The 13932-nt window shown below is 31.9% G+C and overlaps 1 protein-coding gene across 1 annotated transcript in view; it reads left to right on the top strand.

Moving 5' to 3' along the window:
• Nucleotides 1-13932, top strand: part of STXBP5L (syntaxin binding protein 5L) — a 401935-nt gene that overhangs the window by 203089 nt on the left and 184914 nt on the right. The window contains exons 9-10 of the mRNA XM_007450522.1: nucleotides 3604-3682; nucleotides 10193-10347. Of these exons, the coding sequence (XP_007450584.1) occupies nucleotides 3604-3682; nucleotides 10193-10347 (234 nt within the window). The remainder of the gene's footprint in view (nucleotides 1-3603; nucleotides 3683-10192; nucleotides 10348-13932) is intronic.

Raw genomic sequence — 13932 nt, 5'->3', positions numbered from 1 at the left:
TGTTCCATCTTTTGTGTGTGTGTAAGTCTTTTATCTCTGTCTGTCTGTCTCTTTTCTGGTCAGTTTAGCTAAAGCATTGTCAATATTCTTGATCTCTTTAGAGAATCAATTTTAGTTTAACTGATTTTCTATATTTTTCTCTTTTCTATGTCATTAATTTCTGCTCAAATCTTTATTATCTCCTTCTTTCTTGTTGCTTCAGGTTCAGGTTGTTCTTTTATTCTGTGACTTAAGGTGAATGGTTAGGTTAGTGATTTCATATATTCTTTTTTAATATAGCTGCTCATAGGTATAAATTTCCTTCTCTGCTCTGCTTAGGCTTCATCTCAGAAGTTTTGATGTGTTGTATTATATATTGTTCTACAATTGTTGAACAATGTTGTGAACACTGTTCATTGTATGAATGGCGTAGCATACACTGTTCTACAATATTCTTGGTTTTTTTCTTTCACCCATTTGTTATTTAGTCAAGGGTATATATTTTATATATATATATATGTATGTGTGTGTGTGTGTGTGTATATATATATATATATATATATATATACAAACACATATATATGTATAAAATTTGTGACATTAGCCTTTTTGCTTCTGATTTGTGGTTCTCTTCCTTTGTTCTTGTGGACTCAGGTTGCCATTTGGTGTCATTTTCTTCCTCCAGTGTAACCTTGTTCCCATACACCTTCTTTGTGTTATTATTTTCAAATATATTATGTATCCCATATTACAATTATATACATATTACTTTTTACATTGTTTTTTTAACCAGTTAAGAGTGGAGAGGAAATATGCAATTATACTTTTATAATTATCTACGTTAATTACTTTTCCTTGTAATCTTTTTTTGTGTGTGTAGATTCATATTACTCTCTTTCAGCCTGAAGAACTTAAGTATTTTTTGAAAGGGAGCTCTGCTAGCAACACATTTTGTCAGTTTTTGTTATCTGGAAACATCTTTATTTCACCTCCATTTTTGAAAGATAATTTTGATGAACTTTGATTCTTGGTTAACAGGGTTGTTGTTTTTTTCCAGTACATTAAGTATGTCATTCCACTACCTTTTGGCTTCATTGTCTTTGGTAAGAAAGTCAGCTATTAATCTTATTGGGGCTCCCTTGTATACAATGAATCATTTTCCTCTTGCTGCTTTCAATATTATTTTTTTGCTTTTAGCATTTTTATCTTCATGTGTCTAGGAGTAGATTTCTTTGATTTTATCCTACATGGAGTTTATTGAGGTTCTTAGATGTATAAATAATGCTTTTCAAAAAATTTACAACATTTTCAACCAATATTTCTGAGTGTTTTTCTCCTCCTTTCTCTCCTTTCCTTCCAGTACTCTCAAGATGCACATGTTGATGTGATTAATAGTATCCCACTTTTCTTTGAGACTGTTCACTTTTCTTCAGTTTTTCCTGCACAGTTGTGATTATCTTCTCCTTGTTTTCCATTATCAGTATCTTACATCCTCAAAATTTCTTTATTAAATAAATCCATATTAATATTTCTGAGGCATTGCTTTACACATATTATTTCCCAACTTGAAAGCTTCCAGTGACTCTCCCTTGTCTATACTGTAAATCAGTTTTATAGATTGCCATTGTATGGCTCTTTTGTACCTCATCAGCCTTTTTGCACTCTTCTACATTAATCTTTTAATCTGCCCAATTTGGCTTATCCATTATTCTCTCAACATACTAGACACATTCTGCCTTCATGTCTTTTCTTATGCTCTCCTAGCCAACTTCTATCTTTTAACGTTTAATCTAGCTTCTAGGAAGTCTTCTGTGAAAATCTAGGTAAGTCTTCTATTGTAAAAGGAAGCCACAGTTTTATTCTCAACTCCTACACTTCATGTCTATCACTTGTTTATGGTACCTTGTGTTGTCATTTTCAAAAATTGTTTTGTTCAGTTTAGTAAATTTTAAGCTTTTTGGTAGTTATTTCTTGGCATCTTCCCACTTAATACAGTACTCTGAACATAAGGAAAAGCAATAAATGCAGTTGTTGATAATGTTTTATGCAACATGACATTTAAGCATATTTCAATTACTGACAGGCAATGAATATAATCAAAACAGAAAGGCTTTACCCCCAAATTAATTATTAGAGTTGGAAATTGAAGTAAAACAATTAATTAATTATTCTTTTCTACTAAAATCAGTGCATGATAGTGATGTTTATTTATTGAAAAATAGTAGTTGGTCCCATATATATAAACAGCTGCAAATATACTGTTTTGGTCAACTAATGGCTTGGCAATTATTAGAGAAGCTCTGGATAGAAAAAACATCAACTGAGAAGAATGGATCTCTTTCCTAACTCTGTCACTTCCTTCAGTTCTCTCTATTTCCATTCATTATCAAAACTAGTAATCACCAACCAGATGTTCCTCACCTCTAAGACCACTGTTCAGAGTGAGTCTGAGCCAAAGTTGTCTCTTTGTAATGATCTATATTTAATATCAGCAATTCTTTTTCATATATAATATATTTAATGTCAGCAATTCTTTTTCACATATAATATAGATACTTTTAATCCTGTTTTACAATGTGAATGATATTGACCAATATTTTATTATTGGGTTGCCTCTTTAGTTGACATAAAAGAAAGAGAAGGCAATTTCAGAAAGCATGCCATGGAGCAGATAAGGTGTATTCTGTGCTAATAGCCCATTAAGCAAATTGGATAAAATTGTCCTGACATCCTAGTTGGATTTGGCTTTGCCATTCTGAAGCTATTCTAAAATTTTAACTTATATGCATGTAAACATCTATCTACATAATAGGTTTCTGTGTCTATAAACAGCTGTGGCAATACAAGAATAAATAGGGTACTTATTAAAATAACAAACAAACATATCTTGAAAAACAGATGAATTTTATCAAAATGAGATATAGAATTATAAGTAAAATCATAACTAGAAAGATAAGTATGTTATAGGCAGAAGTAGCTTTATTTCCATTTTCAACTCTTCTTGATCTTTCATTCAGACTCTTATGGAGTCTAAACAACATAATCCTTCCCTTATAAGAAACTATTATTTTTGTTCTATGCAAATAGAGGACATCATTAAAATTTTTAAAAATCATGAAATATACCATCAGTGTTCATTGTCTAATGGACTTTCCTTTAAATAAATTTGATGAAAATGCAAAGATTTTCATAAGTTTTAAATGGCAAATCTTTCTGCATAAGAAAGGGATTTGCTTGTTTTATAGGTAAAATTTTCAACCTAGTATGGATTTTCTTTATACATTTCATTATGCAGATAAGTATGTATGTGTATGTCTTCAATTCTGAAGTTGTTTATCTTGAAACTTAAATAATTAAACTTTATATGATACTATATTTATACATGGAGAATGTGAAGCAATACAAATATGTTTACAAATAACTTTATTGTTTATATAACAATTATTAGAGTTCAACAAACTGTTTATAAATTTAACAAATATGTTAGGATGCATAGAAATGTGTTTATTGTATTATGAAAAACACATAATTACATTTAAAAATATTCCTTTAATAAGCTTTTAAAATTCTCATGGGTTAGTAGAATTTAAATCATATTTAATAAAGTCCTTTTTCTTTCTTTAGGAAAAACTCAAAGAGAAGGAAGAAAATCTGAATCTTGCAAACCAATTCTTAAAGTAGAATACAAAACCTGTAGAAACAGGTATGCATTTTTACTTTGAGAGTTATGGGAAAATATGTAAGAAACAGAGACAAGAAATTCAGATAACCTTTAATGTTTATATATTGTTTAAAGTTTTACATAATTATATTAACTGGCTGAATCTTCTTCATTGATAATAACAGATTTCTTATTGTTCAACTGGCAAATTTATTATGTCAATGTTATTATAAATAGCAAATCAATTATTTTAAAATTTACATGAATATTCAGATGACTATTATATACATTAATTTTAACAATGTAGGGGTTTTGGGCCATGCAATTACAAGCAGCAGTCATTCAACATTATTAAACAGCAGAAGCTATGTACCTGTTGGTATTACACATGAATTAAATACATAACCAAGTCTCTGTACTTTAGGATCTTACATTCTGAAGTTGGAAAGATTATAATTAGTTGTAAAGGTAAACATTTATGTATATTACCATAATACAATAGTGCTAAATTTTAAGATACAGAAAATTAAATAAAAAATAATATTTAATAGAAATTTATCTTGTATATACAGCAGCCATATCCTATGCATCAGCAGTGTTTATACTTACAGTAATTATTAGTGGCAATACTCTCATCCAGAATTACCATAATTACAAATCTTGCCTCGACCTTAGTTTTATTTTAAGTCTAAATTGGATAATTCTACTTTATATTACTTAAATGTTCACACTAGAATATTTTCCTGTTGTCATAGGTGCATTTAATGTTTGCTTATAGCTGCTCTTCTCAAGGTATAGTAGATAGATGGATCAATACCTCTTTAGTCCAGCCTAATGTTACTATGTATAACTAGTAAAAATGATCATGGTTTTATTACTATTGTAACTAAAGTATTAAAACACTTAAAATTTAATCATTATGGATGAAAATATTTTACATATATTCTTTTCCTTCTTAAAACAGTGTTTATAACTTAAACTTTGCTTGAGTCTTCAGGCTCAATGTTATTTACATCCATTGTTATATAGTGTCGCACTTAAAGGACTATTGAAGCAGTTGAGCACTTCACACTTATTAACTGTTCCTAGCAGCTTGTGGTTTCTTTTTTTTTTTTTTTCTTTTCATGTATGTATTTTTTTTTGAAAGTTTTCCTCTATCCTTCAGTTTTGGGCTTTTGGGACTTCTAATTTCCATTGTGTTAATCCGCTAGTATCTAGTCTTTTATTTGCTATAGACTAAGAGATTTGAAACCCTAGTTTGTAAAATGAGAATAAAGAGGTTCATATGAAGGCGTGAGAGGTTTTTCCCTGATAAAGTACATGATCCATGGACTTTATAACATGTATTTTGTTATATATAAACGTATTTTTATGAGGTGCTCAACAATATGTAGCTTAATTCAATTAAGACAAAATGTATTGTTATTACTGCATAATGTGCATTGAGCAATTTGTTTGGCACACTAAAATAGAAATTACTGCCTGCTTTTGAATCTGTTATGGTCTAGTACCAGAAGTAAGCCCATAAACTCATGGTTTCTATACAACATGTGAGGTGCTTTTATAGAGACATGCTATGAGAGCACAGCAAAAGGACAGCTAACCTTGCCTAAAGGGAGTGAAGAGAGAAATCACTGAAATTCTTCTTAGGAAAGGAGATGCCTGAAATGGGATTTAAGGGATGGAAGATAGGATGGTGCCAGATGAAGGGAGAAAAGGGTAAACATGAAGAAAATGTACTTCAGAAATCAAGAATTCAAGGCAAGGCAGTTTAAAATAATGATTAAGATCATTGTGGCACTATTTACAATAGCCAGGACATGGAAGCAACCTAAATGTCCACTGACAGATGAATGGATAAAGAAGATATGGCACATAAATACAATGGAATATTACTCAGCCATAAAAAGGAATGAAATTGAGTTATTTGTAATGGGGTGGATGGACCTAGAGCCTGGCATACAGAGTGAAGTAAGTCAGAAAGAGAAAAACAAATACCATATGCTAACGCACATATATGGAATCTAAAAAAATGGTACCAATGAACCTAGTGGCAGCTCAGGAATAAAGATGCAGATGTAGAGAATGGACTTGAGGACACAGCAGGGAAAGGGGAAGCTGGAACGAAGTGAGAGAGTAGCACTGACATATATACACTACCAAATGTAAAATGGAAGGCTAGTGGGAAGCTGCTGCATAGCACAGGGAGATAGCTTGATGCTTTGTGACGACTTAGAGGGGTGGGATGGGAAGGGTGGGAGGGAAGCTTAAGAGGGAGGGTATATGGGGATATATATATATACATATAGTTGTTTCACTTTGTTGTACAGCAGAAACTAACACAACATTGTAAAGCAATTATACTCCAATAAAGATATATATTTAAAAAAAGATCATTGGCTTATGGAGTAAGACAGCTGTGTGACCTTGAAAATTTTAATTAACTCTTTTAAAATTTAATTTTCTCATCAACAATACCTATCTCACTGTGATGATTGTGAGGATTAAATTGAATTATGCATAAAGTTTGTAACATCATAAATTTGATGAGAGGCACATAGTGGATTTCTTAATAAAAAAAAGTTATTACTGTCATCATCAAAGCCATGTTATTTCACACTGTTAATATTTTTCAATTGATTCTAAATTGCTTAGTTCTAGTATTTGGTAGCTCAACTTTGTGTAGAAGTAATTCTTCAGATTTCTAATGTGAAATAATTATGTATTACTAATCATAATTGCTGTCATCCCCCTTACTATGCACTGTAGTACATTGTGTCAATTTGTTGTGATTACAACTGTATTAGAAAAGCCTCTTCTAGAAGCAGTGGACCCACAGCTCAGAACACAAGGAGACTACAAAAACAGAGGGGCACTGAAGTTGAGTCCTGAAAGGTGTTGCCACAGCAAAATGGGCCATAGTCTGGAAGTGGAAATAGATAGCTATATTTCCGTTCCATCTAGTATACAGCAAATATTTTGTGAAGTCAAAATTTGGGATGGCTGTAGCACGAGCAGGAACTTTAAGAAGAGCCTTACCATATATGCTGCAGCCTTACCTATGCTGCATAGGTAACAGATGTAAAGGGTATGTTTTCTGTTTAATTTTTTCTTAAACTAGCCATTCACAAACTTGCTTTACATTTCTAGGGATGAACAACCATTCTGCTCAGGAATCATTGGTCCTCAGTCATCAGTTTGCTTACTGAGACTCCAATTACAATGGCCTCAAGGCTTAATAATTTTATCCTTTAAAAAAAAAAGAATAATGATCTCTTTACTTGCTATCACTAGCATTATCAGGTTCTCTGTAGTTAATAAAAATAACCTTCTGCTAGTTTTGTAATCCCTTCATGTTGTGGTCACCTACAGATAAGACTTCATGGGTAGTTACGTTCTCCAAGCTTTAGTATACCCATCAATAAAGTGGGAATAATAGTAGTAGTTCTCTCATTGGGAGGATTAAATACAATAATGCATGTAAAGTTCTTCACACAATACCTGGCACATCATAATACTCAACAAATGTTATTTTAACATGTATTACATTATGTTACACAATTTATTATTTAATCCTGTTACTTTCATTGAGACAATAAGGCTCAGTGCTTTTTATTATATTTTATCTATTTTACAAATTATACAGTAAAGTAGACTTCTTTCTTTTGGTGTACAGTTCTGTGGATTTGTAACACATGTGTAGATTCCTGAAATTGACACCACAATAAGAATACAGAAAATTTCCATATCCACTAAATTCTCTCATACTATCCCCTTACAGTCACACCTTTCCCCACACCTAACCCCTGGCAACCAGTGGTCTGTACTCTGTCACTATAGTTTTTCCTTTTTGAGATGTCATATAAGTGTAATTACATATTATGTAACCTTTGATCCTAGCTTCTTTTCCTCAACATAATGCCTTTGAGATTTATCTAAGTTGTTATCAATAATATTTGTTATTAATGTTTTCTTTATGTATGAAGACATTATCAATTATATGGTTATTTCTTAATCCATCTGATAAATCTCTCAAGACACACTTGTATTAATTAGTAAAGCAGGCAGTTTCATGTGGTATAGCATTTACCAAATTGTATCCCTTTAATTACTAATTGTATTCATGGAGAAAAAGGAATCTGTAATCAAATAAATTTGAGAAATATGAAAAGTTCTGGGTTATTTAAACAAACTGGATTCTTTACAATTTTTCAGAATATTTAATATATGGCATGAATTATAAAATTTCAGAAGGGAGGTATATATACTTTGCAAGTGTTTGTCAAATTATTTATTTATCTACTTACTTATTTATTTTTGTAGAACACCTATTAAGATGTATTCCACAGTTTGAGAACTATTAGACTAGAAATGAAAAACACTCACTAGCTGCTTGACCCTGAACAAGTTATTTAACCTGTATTAAGCCCAGACTCCTTATCTATGAAATTGAGCTAATAGTACTTTTCTCATCAGGATTGAGGATTACAAGATTGTGAGGATTACGTAAAACTTACTTTATATATACACAGCACAATATATGCCACATGATAAACATTCAGTAAATTGTAGCTATTTATTACTTCAGGCAGTATAGACCACAATTAAGGAGAACAGGCTTTGAAGGCTGATAGATCTCAGTTTTCTTTTGGGTTTTTCTGCTTAATTGTTATTTAACCTCATTAATAAAATGAGAACAGTACTTCTGAGGATTTAATGTGATAATTAAATATCTAATGCAATTATCCATGAGTGGTTCCCTGAGCATTTTCTTGAGGAAATAGCTTTTTATTCAATCATTCAGTAATTTACAGAAAAGTGCATGTAAACCAACAATTACTTCAGACCCATGGTTTTGTGATGCAAAGTCATAATAAGAGCAGAAAAGATTGTGCCTCCTTTGAATACTAGAAAAGACATTTTCCAATGTACTTACAAATAAGGGAGAGTAAATTGCTTCTTATCCTATGTTTAGATTAGTACTAGGAGATGAGAGTAAATTCACCCATTTTTACATGGGCAAAATAGATATTTATGCCCTTTATTAATATTTGGAGCAGATTGTTAAGCTCAATATTTATGAAAAGATATTATGCTCTCCAAGTCATGAACTTTGTTGCAAAACAAAGCAGCAGAGGTGCAAAAACCCACACTCATTTCATTAAAAATGATTTTTAAATCTGGAGATGTATTCTAAATAATCTGAATACTATGTATTTCATAGAAAAAACAAACTTGCTTCTTAATACCACCATTAGTAGGTTGGTGCTAATTAATATGTCTAATTACTGGGGCAAAACTAACTCAAGTAAATTGATGCAAGACTCAAGGAAAATAAATTAGAGCATTTTCCCTTTTTTAGCTTACAACTCAAATATTTATATGAAAATATTAAGACAGAACTTTAAGTAAAATGTAGTGAAGGCATTTTATATGTAGGTTTTGATGGAAACTTTTTAAAAGGGTTTTTTGTTGTTATTACATAGCCAGCATAAGATTAGCAAATGTCCCTTTGATAATGTTTAGTATTATGTACGATACAAAATGGAAAAGAAAGGGAAATTTTATGGAGTGAGTTCTAAAAACAAGTAGATTCTTCAGTTTAGTAGATGGATAGAAGTGAATTATTTAGAGAAACATGTTCTCAAGGAATTTGGTACAATAAAAGTGTCTAGTTCCTTTAAAAAAATTTTGGAGAATATTTTCAGTTTGGTCTTATTGAAAAATACTTCATATCAACACACATTTTCTTTTATATACATATACTAGAGATACAGATATTTGAGAAAAGGAAAATGAAAACTTTTGAAGCTATTTCATAACTTTCTGACAGCTATGATATTTTATGGTCATTTCAGCCCCACTCTATTATCTAACTGTAACTTGCAGTTAACAGAAATGAAAAAATTTGTTCGAAGTTAGTTTTACAAGCTAAATAGAACTGGCTGACCCTAGGTAAAGTTGAGAAGAAGGTCACATTTACTTTTGGTGAATCATTTTCCCATTACATATTAGTTTTCTCCATCTGTTTGTCATAACCCTTTCCCACAGAAACTCTATTATGTAGACTTTTCATGTTACCTTCTACCATTCTGGGCTTGCCACTGTAACATTTCATTTCACGTTGAAATTTTCCTCTATTTCTTAGTGATTTGGGGTCCCACATGCCTACTGGTTAATATGATAAAGTAACATAGCCTAATATTCTAATAGTAGTAATTTAGAGTTTGGTAACCAACTAATATATGTGAAGATGTCCTGTTGAGTCAGTCAGCATCTTCCCCTCTCACCAACCTCACTGCCTTTCCCCGATCTCACCTCAACATCTTTAGATTGATTCGTTAGTAATTTTAATGGTGAGAATATACATCCAGAAAAAAGGAAATGGTAGAATAGTAAATTGTTGGCTGAGATATTTGGGGCCAGGAAAGTCTTTTGCTCTCTGTCAAATTATCGTATATAATACCTACTAAGCCCATTCCTTTTTGCCTCAATACTGTGAGATTGTGTCATCTTAGGAACTCAGTCTCATTAACTTTTTTTCCTCTGTAGTGAACCATTCATAATATTTTCTGGTGGACTGTCCTATGACAAAGCTTGCAGAAGACCAAGTTTAACCATCATGCATGGAAAAGCAATTACAGTGCTTGAAATGGATCATCCTATTGTTGAATTTCTAACTTTATGTGAAACACCCTATCCAAATGGTAAGTAACTAAAATGAAACTATTGATGTTGAAAAATCATTTTTGAAATGATAAGTTCCTAACAAAATTAAGCTTAAATATTTTTAGTTTTAGCAGCTGATATCGACTCTGATACAACACTGTGAGCTACAGGTGCTGGAGCAGGTTCTGCAGCTGTACCTACTTGAGAAAATGGAAGTAAGACAGATGTAGTGCAACAGTGCTGGAGTTTCAGGTTCTAATATCAGGTAAGTGCTTTAAACTTTGATAAGGATGGTGGAAGCTGAGCTGGGAGGGTCCGCTCAGGGTCCGGGGTGAAATCACTTGGAGAAACTGAGGTCTCCTAATAGCCTTTCCTAGGCCAGCTCCACCCATCCCAATCCTGTGCCAATCAAAGTTAAAGCACTTACCTGATATCAGTGATCTGTAACTCTGGTGGTGCTGCATCTGTTTCACATCTGGCTTTGCTTCAGATGCAACTGCAGCACCTGTGATTACTCTAGGATTGCTGATGTATGGTTAGTGATTTATTCCAATTTTGAAAATAATTAGAAGAGCCTTTGGGAGGAGAGGTGCTTATGTATTTTTATCATCCCAAATATAAAGACTTTGTAAACATAAAAAACCAGTCTAAACTTATATGCAAACTGTATAATGGAATCTAATGATGAAATATTTTAATAATGAAATCTAAAAATTGAGAAGGGTGAAATATAAAAAGGGAAATATGAGTTTATGATTACAAGAAAGGAACACTGTACTTGGAGACAGAGTATTTGGGCTTATGATTTAGCTCTGTCACTTACTAGCTATGTGACCTTGGACAAGTCACTTCATATTTACAAGTTTGATTAATCATTTGAAGAAAGAATATAATATTGATCCCACATGATTACTGGAAGACCAAAGGGAATATACCTTATAAACTATGAAGATAAATAGCTATTAGTTTTATTATAAATGTATTAATTTGTTTTAAATTATTGAGTTTCATATTTAAAAAGTGAAATAAAGTGATATAAAATAACAATCAATGTGGCACTTTATTCCCAGAGTTGCCAGGGGCAGACAAATTACTTGTGTTGTAAATTAACCAACAAATATTTATTGGATGCTTCTATGGCCTCAGTATGACAAGAACTTGTTGAGAGTATGGATGAAGTATGAAACTGATCTCTGATGTCAAATCAGAAAATCTGGCCACATGAGGAAGATAATTATGACTTAAGTTAAAAAATATAACAGCTTAATTAAGCGCTGAGTTATACGAATCAGAGTTTAAATAATGTACCAATTTATAGGCTAGTCAGGTAGTCGATGACTGAAATATTCATGCAAAGCTTCATGGAAAAAGTAGGATTTAGATAGGGCTTGAAGAATGACTTGGGCCTTGAAAATAATATTGAGTAAAGGTTTTAGAAATTGTGAGGTTTTGCTAGAGTGAGATAAATTCAGAGAAAAATCTGAAAGCCTTTTGTAAGTATTTGGAAATAGGGAACTACAGAGGAATTTTGAGGAAATATTAAGTGAAAGAAAGCAATGTTTTAGTGTGTGGATTTGAAGAGAGAGACCCTGAAATCTAAAACTTCAGATTCCAACTGGGAGGCTTTTGTGGTAATGTACATTAAAATGGTCAAGATCTGAAACAGAGTGCTGCTTGTAGGAATGGAAGATGAAAACCCATTGAATTTGGCCAACAACTGGATTAGGGAGTGATATGAGAGATGAGTCAAAGACAACATTTTAGGAATAGTGGTTTCATATGCAGTAATAACAGTTCTTGGAAAGAGAGAAAAATAAGTTTGAGTTAGTAGAGTTGTTTAGAGAGCAGAAAAAGAGAGGGAAAAGGTCTTTAATATTTATTTTTGAGTCATCAGAATATAGATGCTCTTTGGAGTTGTGAGAATGATTGATAAAGGAACAAAGAAAGAAAGAAAGAACAGAGGACCAAAAGCTGAGCTTAGGAAAATGCCTTTTACTAAAGAGCCTCAAGAAAAAAGGTGTGCATACCAGTAATAGAAACTGAAAATGTGTGGTTGCCAAGATCAAACACTATAGGTATATGTGTATATACATTTGTGCACATCAGTAGAGATGTTAGGACAGTTTCTAATAATGTTAAACAAATTATAAGGGTACTGTAACCAAGCCTAATCACTTCCAAGCCACATATATTACTTTGCTTTTCAGAGAAGTGGTAATGAGGATGGAACTTTTTACTTACTAGGAGCTGGGAGAAATAGTTTAACTTTACTCAGTAAAATATAAGTGTATTTTATTAACTATTTCTGATTAAAACAATAGTACATGAAAATGCCAGAAAAGAACCCTACAATACACAACAGTATATAGTGAAAACTTTCTCACTGCTCTTCCAGGGGCAACCACTATTACTTAGTTTCTTATGTATTCTCCCCCAAATAATGTATGCGTATATGCATTATCTTTTTTATACAAATGACAGCATACTCTATATGTTGCTCTGTATCACACTTTTTTCATTTAACAGTATACAGTATTTTGATTATGATTCCATGTTAGTAAATATGGAACTTTAATCTCCATTATAGCTACATAATGATGTATTATGCATATGTTAAACAAAATACACTTATTAACAATTTTTAATATTGCTGAAACATTTGTGACATCTGACAATTCAACCTATTTCTCAAAGAACACAAATGCCTAATCCTCTTATCTCAGGGGGCATTGCCCAGAGTAACTAACCAACTATACTCTGAATTTGTCAGTTTTGCATCTATATTTAACTGTATCTGGTCTTCTACAAGTGTCATAAATAATGCATTTCTCTTCAGAGAAGTAGTATTTATGATAGAGCTTTTCCATCTTGTTGGGGGCTAGGGTTAAAAGGCTGAGCCTGCTCAAAAACAACCAATCTAATAAAAAAAGTAATACAGCTGGCATCTATTGAGTACTTACTCTAAGCCAGCCTTTGCATCAAGCATCTTTATATACATCTAATCTTTATTAACAGTCTAAGGTAGTATTATTTTGCCATTTCAATGAGTAGAGAAATTGAAAATCAAAGAAGTTAACTAATTTGCCTAGGATCAAACTGTTAATAAATAATAGACACAAATTGAACCTAACACTGACTCCAAAAGAAATCTTTTTATTCAGTGGTTACCACAGCACCCCGAGTACTTCTACAAACGTGAAACTTTTGCTACCAGTTTTTATTATTTGAAAAGAAACAATAATCTAAAACAGGTGTAATTACCTAAAATAAAAATTTATTTAAGACTTTTGCTCATTCATGCCAATGTCTCAGCTGTTTTATTTTTGTAGCCATTGCTTCCCAACCAGTGATTTTCCTAGAGAGGGATGAGAAGACAAAGAGGAAACTAGTAGTATTCTTCAAACTGAAAAACAGACAAAAAAAATCCCCAAACCCCGAAACGTTTTTTAAATAATGTTGAAAACTTAAAACAGCTCTAAGAGATAAGGGAGAAGAGGGGAAATGCCTCAGTTTGAAAAAGTTTGAGTAGCAAATAGTTTGAGGACTGTATACTGTTGTATAAATATGCACCCAAACAAGGTCAGGCTCCTCAGTTTTTGTTTTTTTATGTTTTTTTGATTCTA

Source organism: Lipotes vexillifer, unplaced genomic scaffold, assembly GCF_000442215.2.
Source record: "Lipotes vexillifer unplaced genomic scaffold, Lipotes_vexillifer_v1.1 scaffold1106, whole genome shotgun sequence".
NCBI classification, from domain to species: Eukaryota; Metazoa; Chordata; class Mammalia; order Artiodactyla; family Lipotidae; genus Lipotes; species Lipotes vexillifer.
The sequence above is the reverse complement of the archived record's forward strand: the minus strand, read 5'-3'. Positions and strand labels throughout refer to the sequence as shown.